Source organism: Micrasema longulum, unplaced genomic scaffold (assembly GCF_059751315.1).
Source record: "Micrasema longulum isolate JH-2025_06_02 unplaced genomic scaffold, ASM5975131v1 h1tg001048l, whole genome shotgun sequence".
Classification (NCBI taxonomy): Eukaryota; Metazoa; Arthropoda; class Insecta; order Trichoptera; family Brachycentridae; genus Micrasema; species Micrasema longulum.
The window spans coordinates 85,731-105,544 of record NW_028278236.1 but is presented as its reverse complement, the minus strand read 5'-3'; the positions used below and the strand labels follow the sequence as shown (position 1 = coordinate 105,544).

General features: G+C 31.9%; 1 protein-coding gene across 2 annotated transcripts in view; it reads left to right on the top strand.

The window, feature by feature from the left end:
- Positions 1-19,814, top strand: part of Glut1 (Glucose transporter 1) — a 46,851-nt gene that overhangs the window by 10,563 nt on the left and 16,474 nt on the right. For both annotated transcript variants that reach the window (XM_088232994.1, XM_088232993.1), the window contains exons 3-5: positions 11,652-11,729; positions 17,919-18,023; positions 19,442-19,538. In XM_088232994.1, coding sequence (XP_088089120.1) covers positions 17,936-18,023; positions 19,442-19,538 — 185 coding nt within the window. In that variant the 5' untranslated portion in view covers positions 11,652-11,729; positions 17,919-17,935. The remainder of the gene's footprint in view (positions 1-11,651; positions 11,730-17,918; positions 18,024-19,441; positions 19,539-19,814) is intronic.

The window sequence follows — 19,814 nt, the reverse complement described above, 5'->3', positions numbered from 1 at the left end:
ACACATCCAACTTAAAGGTGTCATAATTAATAAATTGAGCAATACAAAGTCAGCAATTTTCATTAAAAAATATATAGTTTTAGCATTATACATATTCAAAAAAATTAATTTAAGACGATTCTGCTCCGGCCGCTCGATAATGCAACGCCTGAAAACTATTTTTCTATTTTTAAACTTATTCTTGGAATCCTGTAAAGTGTAAAGTGGCCACTTAAATCAGCCAATGACAGGTCATAAGCCCTGTAGATGCCTGGACTTCCATATTCCCTTCTATAAAATTTCCTTCATATCTGTTGTAATTTGCTAATCTTAATGACTCCCTATGAGGTGAAATCCTGCCTTTTGTCTACAAACGTTTTGACACACTCAAAATATTATAATATCTTTAAATATTATTTCCAAAAGACACGGTATTGTCATGGATGAAATGGAAAGATCTTTGTTATCATGGATTGATGACAATTTTTTTACTACTCGTATCATGCAAGAATGTGGTCCAAATGGAAACGTATCTCAAGTATGTACGTAGAGCGACTCACCATGTTTTAGAACTCTTCTTAAAGAAAATAATAAAAAGGGTGGTATTCATCTAACTCTTGACAAATTTATAAAGTAACTATCTGAAAACACTTCAATAACGTAATTATGTATTACATATTGATAAAACAAATTATTTTAAAATGCATTTTTTCATGTTTTTTTTTACGTCTCTCGACTTTCTAACATTCAACATTCGCACACATTTTCAGGAACCAATTATGTGCTTAAGTCAAGAGCCTCTTTATATGCTAGTGGTAAGCAATAATAAATAAACAAAACATACATCAGATCAATAATGCCTTACCTAATCGAAGCAAGAGCAGACACTGTTAAAATGAAACATCTCCTTCAAACATTAGAAATGAAAAATCGTAAGTAGAACCGAGATGGGATAATTTACGAAGAGATTCACAATACAGCGAAAACTGTAAGATGGGGTAGACAGAGAAGACGATTCTAAAGAGAATACGTTGAGAGGATGGATCCAGCAAGGATCCCTAAGATCATGATGCTGAGACTTCAGAGGGTCATCGACCACGAGGACGACCATCAAAGAGATGGAGAGAATGTTGGACGTCTGCATCACATGACCGAGATTTAGCTGTCTGAACAGATTGTAAGATCTATAGAAATAAGAAGAAGAAGAAGTATCCAAATTATCCAAATTCAGCAACAGAGACATTTTAGAGAAATAAACATCGTTTATGATCTGCTATTGGCTGGAAAAAGTAGACCGTGTAGACTTTGCACACCGTGTAACATTCACTATTTTGCCATTGTTTGAATATCCATATTTCTTCACTTCACATTTGTTGATTTTTGTGATGTCAATGAGTTCAAACATTAGTGTAGAGTTTCACCTGACTGAATTATTTCTCGTGGTGGAATAGTCAGCGCGTTTGCATACCATGCTAGAGGTCTCAGGTTCGATTTCCGACATAATAGACATGAAATATTTACTTGACATGAAATATTTAAAGGTATTTTTATACCAGAATATTTCATAGGTCATAGACTGATCATCTTTTTTTTATGCAACCAAAATAATTGAGATATGCTGCAATTCGTGTACGAATACAATTCCCTATGCACCACTAGATGCAGAAAGGGAATGATGATAATGCCATGGTGAATTATTTCATCTATTACGAAATGCCTGAAAACGTTTTTCAATTTGTGCACTTTTTTTGGAACAAATTGGTTTCAACAATCGAATTGTAATATTTTTATTTCAAAACCCCCGAAAATTGAACTTACCGTAGCTTTATCGGTAAATATTGTTGTAGTAAATAATATATGTAGTAAATATTGTTGTTGTAACATATTGTTTGTCTTATTACAAAAACGTGTTTAATTTTTTATAGCAATATTTTTTCGATCGATTTCTTTATAGTAAGTAGGTTTTCCCATTCATTTTTGTAAAAAAATACGGAATCTGTATAATTGCGTTATACATTTAGTAAAGTGTTTCCCTTTCAATTATACATATTTTTATTTGAAAAACGATTTCGACTTTGTTACAAATATATATATACAAATGTTTATCTTTTATAGCTGATTCCAGGACCGCAATTACAAACGCTATTTTCATTGGTACATATCGATACAGTATAAAGTAAAATCGAAATTAATAAATGAAAATATGTATATTTGTATGAAAATTTGAAGTTCCTTCATTAGCAACATTTATGCATATTCTACTTTTCATATAGAAACTTAATGTTACTTTGTAGATAAAATTGCTTCCCATTGTAATACGTTTTGAGGTAAAAGTTGGTAGCAACAAATTTTCGAAAAATGAGATTTTTTTTATAAATGGCATCAAAGTATATTTGTTTAAAAAGTAAATAAAAAATATTTCATACTTGGTTAGTAAAAAAAAAATTGTAATATTCAACTTACGGTTTTATTCAGATTGTTGATTTGAGGTGAGCTTTTAGCTTTAAAAGTACAATCCTATCTCACAACTAGTAATACGTAGTTACCAACTTACCAGAAACTCGACGATCTATACTTAACTAATTTTCGTCAAAAATGGTATTTACGACCTTTCTCCGTATGACGGCGGATTCGCGGTATTAATTTTTAATAAAGTATTTTTACTAGGATACTTTGATTAAATAAAGTGATTATAATGATTTGATAATAAAAGCGTTTTCAAAATCTTAATTATTTCTTATGATCTTATCGGGAATTAAACCCGGAAGTCCCGTGCGCTAGGCAAGCGTCTAAGACATTTCAGCGTGGAGGCGGACAAAATGATTTAATAATAATTTATCGAACTCAGTTCCTACTTGGTCTTATGGGTAATTCGGGGTTTAAAAGTTGTTCTGATTCTGATGTTCGAAAATTGATAAAATCATTTAATTAATTTTGATCAAGGATTATATTTTAATTGATCAGTCAAACAGCCAATCACGGCTTAAATATTAAAACAGGCATTCAAAGTTAGTAGACATAAGATACTTATCTAATATAATTGGCTAAAAAGTAATTAAAAAGTTCGTCTATAAAAATAACGATGTGCTTTCCTGTGTCATAACTAAAATTCAATTATATCTGAGATAGATACGAGTATTTTTTAACAGTCTTATACTCTGTCATCGTCTTTCGGGAAGTTAAGAGAGTTCTCTTCAAGTGTCTATAAAATAAAATTAATTTTTGTGTACGAGAATGTGTAAATTTGTATCAAAATCTAATGTCGTTGTTGGTTACGTATAATCAACAAAAAAAACTACATTTTTAAAACAGAAATTTTCATTTACCTTGGTCAACTTCACATTGTAATACGAACTATGGCGTCATGAGCTGGAATATCAGGCTTCAAAGGGAATACGTTGGTTTTGGGACATCCTGCATTAGTAATAATATATTTTTAGGATAGTTTAAAGGACTGAGGATCATCCAATGCAAAGTAATCAACTTCGAATCTGTGAATGACAGTATGAAAAAATAATCAAAGGGTTTTATTGACTTCCTGTTTACATAGGTTCTCTTTATAAGCCAGATTAAATCCAAACTTTATATTGAAAATACGTTATTGATATTTAGTTAAAAACGAAATAATTTTTTGACCAGGGGAAAACTCGACGTATTTCTGCACAGTTCGAAAACAAAATTACATATTTAAATATTACTATTGGAATATCATCAAACGATGAGAAATATTTATTAGCATTTGTGACCGATGCCTCTCAAACACAATTTTAATCAGAATGTCCGACTTCAGGGTATTGGCTGAAATATTTAAGGGGGAATACCAGTATTGCAGCTTTTTCATTACCCAGCCTATTTTTAAGTCCTACTATCTTGGTAATCTTAGAAAATAAGGTTTATTTCAAACCATGGAAAAATCTACACGGCACGATAAAATAACATAGGGTGTATTATTATTTTATAATTATTTTATTTATTTTACGCTAAACAAACGCAGTGAGTACACCACGAGGCTGACTAATCTTCACTCGATTTTTTTGCCCGGGCTTCATCTGAGAGTGGCCGTTAAATAATTTTTTAATAAATACAAAATTATAAAATACGTCTCACTTTATTAACCTTGCGGCGGGAATTTTGACGATATGTGTTAAATTGCCCTAATAATTTAAACTTTGCAACTTTGCTTTTTTTACAATTCGAGTGTTAATTAAAATTTATACGAATTTAAAGATTTTTTTACCATCGCACGAACCGAAATTCAAAAGCGGTGAGTTTATTTTTTAATTACTGGAACTTTGTAAACGTCGACAGTCTGAATAGTTTTTTTTTATAACTTTGACAGCTATATTTTTTAGGCTAGTTTTTTTTTTGTTTTGGAATGAATTTCTGTCGTCATTATTGATGATATGTAAAGCAAGTTTTAAACATATTTCACCAAAATTAAATTAATTTGATTTAATAAACATAATATATTGTAATATAATAGATTTTTTAAAATTTATGTGGGTTGATTATTAGTTTGGAACTCATTCTTTTAAAAAAAGTGAACGTTAAATAATTTCTAAAGATTAAAAAAAAAACATTAAAAGTACCAACAATTTTCAAATAATTCCTTTAATACGCAAAGAATAAAAAATATTTACATTTCAACAATAATCCAGGTCTGAACGGGTCAAACACAATGCACAGCGACTCTCATTGCTATGCTTTTAAGTTGATCAAAATATTATTGAATTATCTAATACTGTTTTTACGCAAGTGATATTTTTAGCTTATTGCGTTTCCTTATTGCCAAATATACCAAAAAGGACATTTAGCGTTTACCTTTATACATATCATAATACAGCATTTTAATACATAAAATAAGTTTCTGTGTTCATTCTCATTCTCGAAGTCCGGAATTCGAGTCCAGGCAGGGTGCACGTGAAATACTAATTTTGATGTTTTTTTTCGAACTGCAATATTTCATTCTTCCTGGACTGGCATCTGAAGCGTTAGACTGATCACCTTACCTTGTAATAGGTAATCGAACTACATTGCATTTGACATGATTTATTATGGGATTATGATGACATAATTTACAACATAAAGAGATAATTGTTTTGATTAGGGAATATAAAAGTCTAGCCATTTACAGGCCTTTGATCCATCATTGGCTGGTTTGAGTAATCACGTTGCACACTGTGTAATTTTCACGATTCAGCCTATGCTTAAACATTCATATTTCTTCAATCGTTCCATCGTCGACTTTTGCAAAATAAAAGAACCGGCGGGTGGGATCCTGTCTACAAATTTTTAAACAAATTTTCTCAAAACGTTGTTTTTTATAAAACAGACACACAATTATACAAAAAAAATTAGGACAGAAAAATTGAAAGAAAATCCACAAATAAGCATCACGGAATTAAAATTTACAAGTATTTAAAAAAAAAGCTTTTGCTTAAGGTAAATAGAAGGTACATAAATATTTTAAGAATGTATAAATATTTGTAGTTTATGAGGGGAACAATGTATTAAGAAGCAATAAAATTAAAAAGTATTTTCAGGCGTTTTCCGTTATGTAAATCAATCGGATGAATCTTACCTACATCAATAAAGGTTTAGCTATTTTACTTTAGAAAAGTCAACATCAACAAAATCAACATGGAAGATTAAAAGACATATTCGAATGGCGAACGTTAACACAGCGGTGTAAAGTGATCACTTAGATATGTGTGAGTGAATGAAAATATTTGTACATGCGTTCCTGATTTAAATCAGCATTCCCACGCACAGGCACACCCAAGTGTTTTTTTGCTACCTAATTTACTGTCAACCTAAAAAAAACAATAATTTAAAAAAAACACCAAAAACAAATGCCTATACTCCCCTATTGCTTTTTCAAACATGTTCTTTTTCCCTGTTGCAGTTATCTGTCAGTTAAAATAGTAGGATGAGATTTTTTTTTTTAAACTTTTTTTTTTCATTCATGTGATTTTTTTAGTGATCAGTAGAACATGGAATATTATGCAGCACCATTCTCCCCCCAACCAGCCAAAACATAGCGAATATACTAAATTGACCGCGTCAGCGAGTTTATTCGAAATTTAATATTATTTTTTCTCTTACTCGGATCATTTGTTGTATATTATACTGCATCTTTAAGCTGCAGTGTTGTCTTTATTGATTATTACATTTTATATGAGTTACAATCACATGTTTATACGTTTATGATTTATATTATTAATCGTGACGTTTTTCGTACGGGTGTCTCAGATTATCCGAGTTCATCATACCATATTCGCGTCTAAGTTTGAAAAACTTTTTGTATTTACCGCCCAATGGACATTTTCCCCCTTATATAGGGTGAATTCAGCACGAAATTTTTTTGCTGGAAAACAGCGCGGTTGATCTAAAAACAGTGTTTTTAATGTTTATTAAAACATTCACGTCACAGCATTGTTGATCATGGAATAACATTTTAAATATTGATTCTAAATTTCAAGTTGCACAGAGTTGACTGAAAAAGTCGATCGAAATTATTTTTAAAATACATTCGATTTATTTGAACTGACAATTACAGAAGTTAACCTTGGAACTATAATCACGAAATAAGGACAGTAATAAGTTGAAAATAAAATAACAGTAGAAAGTTTTTAAATTTTATTTATTTGTTTTGGCAAATGCATATGACAGGCCCCCATGCGTCATAAATATGCGTTACAAATCACCATTTTCATAGTCATTTTAAACTAAACAGAAAGCTAAAATAAAACAGAAAATGTCATATAATGATATGCCTACTATATTACAAAAAAACGAAATAAAAAAATGAGAAAGCAGTATAAAATATACACGAAAATTGCCAAACATAATACAGAAACACTTTATAAATACACTAACACAAATTAAAAATCAAAACACCGAAGCACTTACTAATTTTTTTTTCCAAAATTAAAGAAAAATTCAGAGATTTCTGATAAAAATATTTACAAGAATTCAAAAACAAAAAACAGAAACACTCAATATATATTTACAAAAAGTTAAAAATAAAATACAGTACGAGGTTGTAGGTATTTAGACATTTTGTTTTCGGCACTTTTTGTAGTACTAAACATTAAAAAAAACGAAGATAACATACAAAACTTAAAATAAAAAAAATCATACATAAACTAGGAAATAATTTCATAACGAGGTGATTGATTCAGTTATACATACCCGATTATACGTGTATAATACCCACCTTAAACATTTACAATTTACTTAACCGGACTCATAAATACGTTAAACTTTATTAATTTTTTTCGGTATATTTACTTGATGACAGCACGTGAGATCAGCAAGAAGCTTAAACGAAGAATGATTTGGAAGTTGTGAGAGACGGTTATCAAAAAAACGTGACGGATTTTTGTGCCCCAGACCCTTATCGTACTTTAGGTAGCAGCGGCTTCTTAGAATTCGTTAGTTAGTAACTTTCGACTCTTAATCAACTTTTCGGGTCATATGCCCCTATGTGCGGCATTTTAAATATTGATGACAAATTTCATGTCGCTACGACTACGTTATAATGTTTAATTTTATACCGTAGAACGAGAAAAAAATAGCTTGTAAATACGAAAGCTTCATTACGAAATGAGATTTGAAATGTAAATTCTATATTTCACATTGTTACGACTTATCGTTAAAAAGTTCCCTTCATACCGAGGAAGGTCGAGAAAAAATGAGTTGAAAATATCACAATTGACGTAGAAATTGCATTAAAAAAGACGCACCTTAAATTTACATTGTTTTGGGGGAGTTTCTGTGACGGATAAACAAACAAAAATACACACACACGTATTAAAATTTTTACGATATAAATTATTCAACGGCTTATGCCTTTAAACGAAGAAAATAATCATTATAAAACAAAATACTTGTGCAAAAAACAAACTCTGAAAATAGTGGTATATAAAAATAGAAAATAAATTGTACCTGAAGCATAAGTGTATTTGTATAAAATAACATAAAAATAATTCAGTAAATATTTTATCAATAAAATATTGGAGTCGCAAAGCATCATATTGTTTCTCTTTATCATACGGTTATCAGCGCAAGCGACATAGTTAATAATTATAGTTTAGAAAATAAATGCTTAGAAAGTACAGATTTTATTTGTATAATATAAGCATAAATGAATTTTACCATTTCCATGTATGTTTGCTAACATCTGGAGCCGTAGAAAAGGTGAGTACCTTGCGCTGTATGAACTATGAAAATCGACATAGAAAGCATTATTTTGTTTCATTTCTCTCTCATAAAAGAATAAAGGATTGTTTTCATAAACACACTATACACAGTCATATCCTTAGCGATTTTTTTTATAAATCAATTAATAATTGGAAATTTTAGACGTACCCTGAATAAACGCATGTTGGGCAATTAACTCGACCGACGGATCAAAGGTTAAAGCTTAAACCCTTAAGAAGAAGAAGCTTAAACCCCACTTTATCACAAATTGATTCCCATTTTCTTAGTTATTTTCAACACGTTAAAAACGAGACTCAAAATTTAAATATTTTAATAAATCACGTGAACGAAAATATTTATTTAAAAAAAAATAAACAAAATATTTATTCGTTATAAATTAATTTATAGTTTATTTTCGTTAACTTATTACGGATACAATATACATAGTTAATTAAAAGAAAGTATTACTATAATAAAGCCCTTACCTCTATAAAAATAGTACGTACCTTAGTTAATCGTTCGCTATATCGAGTTTTTCAAAGAAGCAAGTATATCACAAATGTTTGTTGTGATTTTAAGCGTAGAATTTTCGAAAAAATGTGATACAAATGTACTCTCAACGACAGCCACAGATGCTCTGACTCGGACGTATAACTAAGAGGCGGTTGTTATAATGTATAAAACACAAGCGTTGTCTTAATCACTTAAAGCACTACGAGATAGTGAAGACGATCCTTACCAATTGGACACCCGCAGAGATGACTAAAGGCACCAAGATCATCAAGTTAAGCGTTCTGCAAGATAGATTAGATAAACGCAGTTATCTCGACTCGTTAGTTGCAAGTGCGGAACAAGCTGCTCGAAGAAATTACATACGAAAACTTTTCCAAAGTATAAGTAAGATCTGACTCGATCACTCCAGGAGCTGTAAAAAATTATAATGGAGCTATCGAATTAGACACATTCCACCTAAAGGAAATATGGCGTGGTCATTTATACAGAGTGCTTAATCATCTTCCCCCTCCTTCCACCCACGATAAATATTTCCATAGAAGCTGCGTCAAGCATTCTACTGGCAGCCAACATTCCAGACAGTTCTCCGACACTAGCCGAAATACAAATGGCCGTGTCAAACTTGAAGAACGGAACGGAACCAAGAGTTGACACACACCGGAATACACCCGGAATTTTTCAAAAGCAGCATTACCGATATTGTCGACACTACACCAACCAATGAACAAGGTGTGGGAATAAGAGAGGTGCCCGAGAGACTGGGTAAATCGGGAGATCACCGCATTGCACAAAAAGGGTGATCCATTAAACTAAGATAACTATCGTGGCATCACGCTACTTAGTGTTCCGGGAAAGTATTTGCATACATAATACTGCAAAAAGCTCGAGGTCCCATTATGCGAGTGTTAAAAGAGAACAAAGCGAGTTGCTTACCTGAAAAGTCATGCACTGATCATATCCACAACATAAGCTGCATTCTACAGCAGAACAAAGATCTAAATAGTTCTTTGGCTATGTTCTTCGTAGATTATAAAGAAGCTTTTTATAGTCCGCACAGACCTACACTCTGGAAAATACTATAAGCATATGGCATGCCTATAAAACTAGTCGAACTTCTCGAAACCCTTCTAACTCAAATCGCGAATGCCGAATCAGAATTAACGATGTTTTCACACATTGGTTTGAGGTCACCACCAGAGTTCGTCAAGTTTGCGTTCATGCACTGTTTTTTTTTAATAATCCTTACGGGCTTCATCTTAAGTGAGGAATATCCATCTCCTCCTTCCAAAAGCTGTGCGATCTAGAGTAGTAGATTAAAAATCAATGTTGCAAAAACCCATGCACTGTGTAACACTTTGTGCTTTCGTGTTTAAAATACGCCGACTCTGTCGAACCAACTCATCGAAAGGGTCAAAATTTTTAAATACCTGTCAATCGTGGCACCTTACGAGTACAAGGTCCCGAAACAGAAAAATATTGTGTTTTGAGGATAGATGTCTTAGAAGAATCCGGGTGTGCGGTGATTTGACTTTGGCCGCGATACAGTTGGCTGAGCCATATACTGCGGATGTCTCCTGAGAGCCTTACCACGCTTGCCTTCCTGCATCCTGTTCTCGACGTCCTGGTCGTCCGCTGCTGACTGTTCATGGACAGATGCCGGGAGGCTCTTGGACACCGTGTACTCCAATTAGAGAGCGTAGATGGAATGATGATGAGATCACTAAACGCAGCTTTTAACCTGGAATGTTCCTATATTGAGCACTTCAATTATTTATTGAAATTAACCATGAGGCCTTGGAATACTCTTATTACAGTTTACAATATGTTTAGTTTTTAGATTAGATTAAGTTCATCACTCTCTGTTTTTCTGCAAAGCCAATTTGTAAGATGTTCTAGAAATTATAAATTGGTGATTTAAAAAAAACAGTATTACTATAATTTAAAATACGTATACAGTAAAACTCCAACTATACGAATCGCTGATTATCTGAATCGCTTTCACAATTTAAAAAAATAAGACGGAAATGTACCGCGGTTCGCAAAATAATAATTCGACAAAATAATTAAATTTGAAAGATTGCGCTTCCATGGCGGCGAAAGCTTGGAGCTTGGTTAAGGCAATCACATTAAGACGTGCGTGGAACACTTTTAAGGCATAGAAGATCAAGAAAGGGAAAGCGAAGAGACAGGAGAATCACAATTTCTCATAGCGGACGCGCGACTTAGCTGCTCAAAAACGGATGATGACAGTCAAACAGCTTACTTTGACCGAGATGGTCAGCAAGGAATGCAATGCAGCAAGCGACTTTCATTTACAGTACGGCACGTACATTCTGTACTAATGTAGGTAATGTACTTGTAACTACGCTTAACATGTAAAAGTGTTACCTTTTCATTTATTTAATTAATAGCTCTTTTTCATAAAAAAAACATTGTTTTCTATCATTTTCAACATGCATATAATAATTGGTTAAAATATACTATTTTTAAAAATCCAACTTTCCGAATTTTAGATTATCCGAATGGGTTCCGGTCCTAATTAATTCGAACAATTGGAGTTCTTCGTATAAAACACGTAATTTAAAAACAATGTATTGATAAATTTATTGGTTTGACAGAATAAAACAATCCATTGTACTTCTATATACCTTATATTTAATAAAATATACAATAGAAGGTACATTTCGTTGCTTGTTGTCTTTATAATTATTATGTCGGTATTTAATTTATTAATCGTTCTTCATGGGAAACCAAAAATAAAAATGAAATCCATTGAACATAATTTGTCATTTTGAATATCGACTGAATATCGAAAATCAATTTACGAAATGATGAAGAAAAAACAGTTCCTGTATTTACAAACATGATTGGTATATTACAACTAAATTATTCAATTATTTATATGCTAATGATATATATTTTATTTTCATGATATGTTTTCTCTTTTTTACTAGAATATAACGGAATACATTTCGTTGGAAAGCCGTTACATATTCTTTGGACACGTCATAATGACTGCTGCTCGTTCATTGGTAAGTTACGTGTCTTTTTAAATTTTCTGCATTTTATTTTAACATGTTATTTTATTTTTCAACTAATATTGCAATTACTTAACACATACACGTGTCCCCGTTTGCAATTTAATTGAATAAATAAAATAAAATAGTTAGAATTTTTTACATTTCCATTGCGAAGACATATGTCGCCATTATTAAGAAATAAGTCTTCCAAACAAAAATGCCTATTTGAAAAAATCAACCGATTTCGAATAACATCTAGGTGGAAAGGGTGACTCAGAATGACGTCACATGTGAAAATGAAAGCTAAGACCGTAAAAATTTACGTCTACGGGAAAAAAAATGGCGTCAAATACCACGAAAAAATAGGATTTTTTTGCATAAATATATACTATTTACCTAAGTATTAGTTTTAAATAATAATACATTTTAATTTATTTTTATAATTTAATTTTATTCAAAATTGTTTTCTTCGTTTTTTTAACTGGTTCAAAGTATTTTTTATACCAAATTATCATTTTTAATCGATAATTCTACTGTTGGTAATATTTTATTTTTTATAGTTTATCTTTTTTAGACTTTCTTAATTTGTTAATTAATAATATTGTTTTAATGCTCTGTATTACTTACAATTGAACGTAGTTATGTAGAAAGCAGCCAGTCCACCATTTTGAAAAATTGAGATATTGACGTTGTCGGGTGCAGTAAGGTCAATTCTAGCTTCTGCAAAATCAGTTAGACCGCTTTCATACAAAATAAAACTGTATTAATCATCTTCTGAAAACAGTGTCGATCCTAAAAACGGCACATCTCAATTTGCAAAAAACACCCACAGCACTAGAAAAATCTTACGGTACTTTAAAAATCATTAAAACTGGCCAAATACATAATTAGATTCTTGCTTGTAATATAAAGAAAAAACTAATGTATTCATTGTTTATCATTTGTCAATGTCAAAAACTTTCCAACTGTTGGGTAGCTTTGATTATTATTTTTTTTCATAGAAGTGCTATTATCTCAGTTTGACTTTTTTATGGATGGCTGTTTTCTGCATAACTACGTTCAATTATGCTTACATGTATGTATATTTTATTGTTTTTGTAACTAATATGTAAAAGGCACTAAGTGCCGTTTATTTCAATAAAAAAATAGAGTTTCAAACTGCTTCAAAAACGAAAATAAAACTAATACGGTTTGGTCAATTCAACCTTATTATATGTGTTGGGTAATGCCCAAGGTCGCAATAATGTTCCAAATGAAAATCATCATGTTTGCTTTTACGTATTCATGTGATGTTTAATTATTAGTGTGGCCATATATGAAGCAAAAATTAGCCGCATGGAAAAAATAAATATCCCAAAATTAATTACTCTTTAGGGGATTAAGACGATTCATAATTGCACCCAAGTCAAAATAAAAGTGGCAGTGCCTTATTTTAACCGACTGGATATATGGGGAGATTACCTAATTACACAAATACGGTATTGATTCAATATGACGAGTGATAACTATCACAGCATCTAACTACAAAAAAGCTTGCTTAAATTATATTGCAAAGAGGTTGAGCTTTCTTAATGCTAGTATTGAAAAGGAAAATTGGAAAACTAATAATTTAGCTGCTCCTGGGCTATATGCGTTGAAGATTGTGAAAAAATATTTGATATATAGCACAAATTGACATTGAAAAGGATGACTGTAAATCCTGATAAACTTAGCAATAGATAAACTAGAAAATCGTGACAGAACGAAATTACGTTTTCTGGACAGATTCAGCCAAACATACTTGCATACATTATAATGCAATAAGCTAAGAGAGAAACAAGTTAATCTATTACCTTGTTGATCACGTGAAAATCGAGAGTTTAATAGTCCTTTGACTCCAAATATTACTTTTTTCCGTTAAATGAACCGTTTGATAGTCCATAAACACGAACACTCAAGAAAGTTCTATCAATTATTATGAAGTGCCTGTAAAACTAGTCGAACTTTTCAAAGATCTTCACTCGAATAAAAAAAACCGTATAAGAATCGAGGATGTTTCACTGTCTGGTTTAAAATCACCACTAGAGTTTGACAATGCTGCGTATTTGAGCCATTTCTATTAATGATTCTATCGGATTACATCCTAAGGACGTCGATACAACCAGACCTAGGAATATCTACATATCTACGCTTTTCATTTATGTCGATAATTAATGATTCAATCGGGAGTCTTCGGATCATTGTAAACATTGTGAAAACACATGTGCTGCGTAACATTTTATTCCAAGATACTCAAAATACACTGACTATGAAAGCAATTCGTTTAAACTGTGGATTTTTTTAATTACCAGGGAGTGTATGTAAAATCACAGTTTTAGGCGGGAGTACAATAAGGATTAGCAGGCCTCATAAATGACAAAATAAAGGTTCTGCAGTAAGGAGAATATTGAATAGCTGTACCTAATCGTGTTGAAAAATCAAATATTCTTTACCTCAAAAAATGTTTTTCCGGTTGAAACCAGGTACTTTATTTTACAGTCCTAGAATACTCGCCTGCATTAAGCATTTATAACGCACGTAATCGTGCATCGGGCACTGCATTGATTCACTGATCTTGATTATTTTTGTAACGCAGGTAAGATGATCAATCTTACGCTTCAGTCCAGAGAGTATGAAATATAAGTCTTGTAGTAAAAAAACACAATTTCAAATCTATATTTAATGTCAACCGTAACGGGAATCAAACCCAAGAGGTAGATGTGTGGCACTTAACTAGAGCGTAAATCAGCAGTTTATTTGGTTTCGAGAAAAGGTCTCCGACGAATTCTGGTTGTGCGCTGGTTTTTATTTTGCTAGGACCGTAGAAATAAGATGAGGAACGCAACTAGCTCCAAGGACAACTGCAATGCCTCCCAAAATTTTAAACCATGTCAGCCTACTTTACAAAGCATCGCGTTCTTGGTGGGCGTCCTGGACGTGACTAAAAAACTGGGACGCTGACCTGACTTCGCAGCTCACAGATAAACCTGAAGGCTAATTCTGAAGACATGGTCCAATTAGGAAGGAACAGTATGTGTTCTAATTACCATTGTTATATATGCACATAAATAATACTAGCCACTTGTTCATATTACATCGGCTCAAAGTTTTGTTACCTCGCGCCTCAGTTCAACGGTGTCTATATCGGTGTGAAGATTTCGCATTGGACCAGGGATACACTGTTAAATAATAAAAGCGGCTACCATGTTTAAAAATTTTAAGATAGAGCATGGAAAAATGATAAAATAACAATACCTTTACACCAGAGTTCAAGTTTATTGAACTGCGTAAAGCGGATAAACCTAGTCAGCTTACAGACACAAAAAAAACTAATTTTACTTGCAATATTTGCAACGTATCTTAGCATGACATGGTAGAACAGAGCGACAAATGAGGATGTACCAACCAATATTAGTATTTGTACTCGGATACCTTGGGCGATGGTCTCAAAAAAAAAACGAGTGCGTTGGCTCGTTTGTGTGAGTCACTTGGAGAATGGCAGAATACCGAAATACATTATGACCATTGGGAGGTTCTCACCAAAGACCGAGAGAGCTGGAGAGAAACTGTAAAGAAGGGCAAAGTGACACACGGTGACCTGTGATTTGAGGCTTTTAAAAAATAGCGAGCAAATCAGCTACCTACAAGAGCCCTCGCACAACCTGGAGGTGTGAGAGATGTAGCTTGCTTTGGTGATCCCGTACAGGACTCTACAGTTTAAGGAAGAGCTTGCTTGTCACAGGTGCCTTCAAATCGCTTCAAAAGAGTGCTGCATCACCATTGCTTTTCGAATGCGGACGGTTGCTTGAAAGAGAGGCACTCAAACCCAAAGACCGGTGTGACACGCATTAGAGGTGCGAAGTTTGAATCCCACTCTACCACAACTTGATTCCTGTTTTCTAATAGTGAGTTATTAACAAATCGTTGAAAAAAATGACCCCCAAAATAAAAATATTGTGGTGAATCTTAAGAACGCAAATATTTCTTTTAAAAGAAAACGTTATAAAAAAATTATGTCCTTGATGTAATATAAGGCACATAAAATAAAGGTGATACTTTCTACAATCATGTTTTTTGACTAAATTAATAGTCCTATATTAGATTTTCATTAAAAATATTGTCTACTTTTATTGAACGGAATAGGCAAGGGATAAAATAATTATATTAAAACAGTATTAGAATTTTATAATTTCAATGAAAATTAATCAAATAAACGAACGAACCAGAAAACAATATATTTATTAAGCATCATAACATGAAGTGCAACACTCAATAATATTTTGAGTACGATAAATTTTTTGTACACAAGTAGGTGCTGAGTAGTTTTTCCCGAGAGTTTTTATCAAAACGATAGATATTTCAATATGCAACATGTTGTTGCCTATAATAGATGAAAGACAACCTAAGGAAACCAATGCCATGGACTACAGTAAACATAATATTAGTACATACATTAGTACATATTGCACAAAATCAACAAAAAGATGTAAAACATAAATGGTAAAAACACAAAATGTTCACTAAAATTTGAAAAAAAGCCTTTGACGTGTACTCAAGATGTCTTTAAATATATATGTTCATCAATTAACTAAAATGAAGTACATATGTATTTAAGCGTATATTTTAAGCGAAAAATTTCAATTCAATGTTTCCTGTCATTTTTTTCAAACTTTATGCACTTTTTTCTACAAATAATAGAATGCAGGATTGTATTTTGTATTTTTCCGTTGAAAAATATGCCTATACGCCAGTTTTCTCGCCAGCTCTGTTTGAATTTCATAATCGAAAAATCGCTATTTTTGGACCGAAGCTTTCATTTTGATTGAAAACTTGCTATAAAGCAAATATTTATTGCAACGCGCAACGAAGCGTTATTTTAATCACTTTTTCATTTTAAATAATATTTTTTACTACGTGTTGCTAAATAAATAATCCAATATTCAACATCATAGTGGTAAAGTAATTTAGCCGTTACTGAGATTAACCGATGTGAAATCTGCAGACCGGGTTATCATATCGTGGTTGTGTTACGAATACATGATTAAAGGTTTCGAGGTTCGAGCCTTGCTCTGCCACAACTTGAGTCTTTTTTTAAATTAAAAAATAATAACATTAACATTTATCTTTTTTAATTAAAAAAATATGCAACAATGGCAGTTGTTGATGTTTTTATTTAATTTCATTAGCATCCAATGTTTTGTCAAAATCTTTGTTGACAAATTCTATTTTATATAATATTTAGTATTGCTGTTTTAAATTGGACAAAATTGTCCATGTAATATTTTACGAGTCCCCTTTACCCTTCAGAATTTATCCCTATCTTTCAGAATCATTCGAAAGAATGATTCTGAAAGAAATCTATGAAATCATATGAAAATATGTTTTCCCCGTGCACCATATTTTAACAGTTCTAATAAATTTGCAACCATTTTCACGATCCTCGTGTTTTTAGGATGGATTTCACGAATTTATTCGTTTTCAGAGTTAATAATTGGTTCAAAAATTATTTCTGACTTCTCACAATTTTTCCCTCCCAGTACTTAGCTTTTTGGAAATACTGATTATTTAATATGTAAGTTTTTTGTATTTTTTGTAATATAATTAACTTTCATCTGTTTGTAAATTATATACATCTTCAATGAATCTTGATAATTTCGAGATAATAAATTAAGAATATGAACTAATCTCTGTTATTCATCATCACCATTCTCTTTCATAGGGCACTGCATTGGTGCTCCACCTGCAGCGTGTCTTGATCAATTGTCACATGAAGGTAAGATGAAATATTCTACTGTAAAAAGATCCTTTAATCAATATTTCATATCAACCATATCGGGAATCGAACCCAAGACCTCATGCATAGTTATAAAACGCGCTGACAATTTGACCACAAGGTTCACCCCTTTAATTATTACATAACACATAAAAAAATATGTTCTATTTTACATGTATATAATTTATATATTCATTACTATTGGATACAACACAATTTTTCATATATGTTTTAAAAATGTTTTCCATTTATATCAGTATACGATGTATATAGTTATCGACGTTATTTGAAGCAGTTTCAACGGGACCATTTAGTTATTGAATACGCCCCTTCAAATAAAACCTTCAATATCTTGTATGCATGTTATTGCTTAGATTTTCCCAAAAACTCAGGTTAAGCTTATTCCACAGATGGCGTATAACCTTCCATGAGACAGTCGTGCCATCGGTTGTTAGAGCATCAGCATCCAGGTGCCGAAGAACCACCTCTTTATACTCCTTGTAATCAAATTTCAGGTGAGTTTATACCTTGTTTGTCTGCCTATATTATTTATTTTCTTTACATAGGTACATGTGATGTAAAACGTCTCCATTACAACACAGATCTCGAACATTAGAGGAGAAAAAGTTTAGATTAAAAATAAAAGTAAATAATTCACGTTTAAAAGCACTTTTTACTTTATTCTGAGATGACGCTTTTTCAATTTAGTTAAAGCGAAAGTATATTTTCGCGTTAGAAACTGCCGCGGCGGCTGCGGCGTTAGGATGTTTTTCTTAGAAACATTTTCTCAGGTTGTGCGATATATTACCTGAATAATTTCTTACATACACCTGTTATTACGTAAAATAAATAAGTTAATTCAAACCGGATCGCGTTTAAAATCGCTCGCAAATTAAGAACAGAATATCCAAAATTTTAATCTACTGCCCCTTTAATAACATTATTGAATGTTTTAATTAAAAAACATTTTACAAACCTTGCCTTGAGTTTTATTATTATCATATCCATAACTTAAGTTTGGATTTGTCATGTAAGAATTAATGTTATGTCATGTTAATAATAGGAACCCACGTTTTGATTTCGCATCCACAGCTTTTTGCGCGTATTTTTGAGCACTTAGTTGAATCACACATTCTAAATTACAATTATCTGTTAATTAAACACAAAACAAACTATATTGTGATACATTAACACTTTAAAAAAATCTTAACAGCTGATTAAAAATAATACATCAAAGAAAATATTAATGAATTTAACGTTAAAATATACATGTTTAGTGATATTCTGAAGGATAAAAGGTGTTGTATATATATTTTGTCACTTAACTAATACCCAGTGGAGATACGTTTGATTTGACCCAGTAGTATCGAGAATACTGATTATGTGAAAAGTAATTTCAGTGCACTTGGATACTTTGGAATATAATTTAACAAAACCATGAAAAATTTAACAAAATTCTACTACATCCCTTCCTATTAAATCAGAAAACAATTAAATTATTTTGAAAAGACTACTAAAAATGCCTAAGAGACTACTTTTGAAAACTGGGTCACATCTGACCCACCACCGCCACCAGTGGGCTTTAATAGTTAATAAAAAGTCTCTTATAGTAAAATTTTGGTCATTGGTGGATGTACTTTCAAAGAGGAGTAAAAAAATCGTAATATAAACTTTTGTAATGATTTCATCATTATTTCAATATATTTTTTTTAAATCACAAAGAATCGAAAATTCCACATTATCTGCGTACAACTCATATATTAGTATGGTTTGTAAATTCCATTTCTTTGATCTCTTTATGATGATCTGATAATTTTATTGGTTTATTTGATTTACTTTTACAATAACTGTCTCTGTCGTGAATTGAGTAATAGATAAGAGGTAAGAGTGTGGCTGCAGCTATTCGCTAAATATTTATATGATGTTTCAATAGTGGTAACAGATAATGACCTGCGAGAGGGCGGCGGCAAGCTGACCCGACATGCGACGCAAGAAGAAGACGAAGCCACTCTTAGGGAGCTTCTTATTAGGTAATAATCATTCATTCTTATGTTATTTAAACACAAAAAATATCATCCTAACTTCATCCCACATTTCCTACAAATTCGTTCAAGAGAGGTTGTCATAACTTGGAATATAATACAAATATACGGTGGAGTAGAGGTTTGACAAATATGGTTTTTCTCTCACTTTCTCGCAAATGCCTCCTTCTGTGTCTGCGCGTTTTCCGTTTTTCAAAAATATTTATCGCATTTGTATTCTGTGCGTCCGAAGACGGCAGAATAAAACTAGGCACTTTTAAGGGT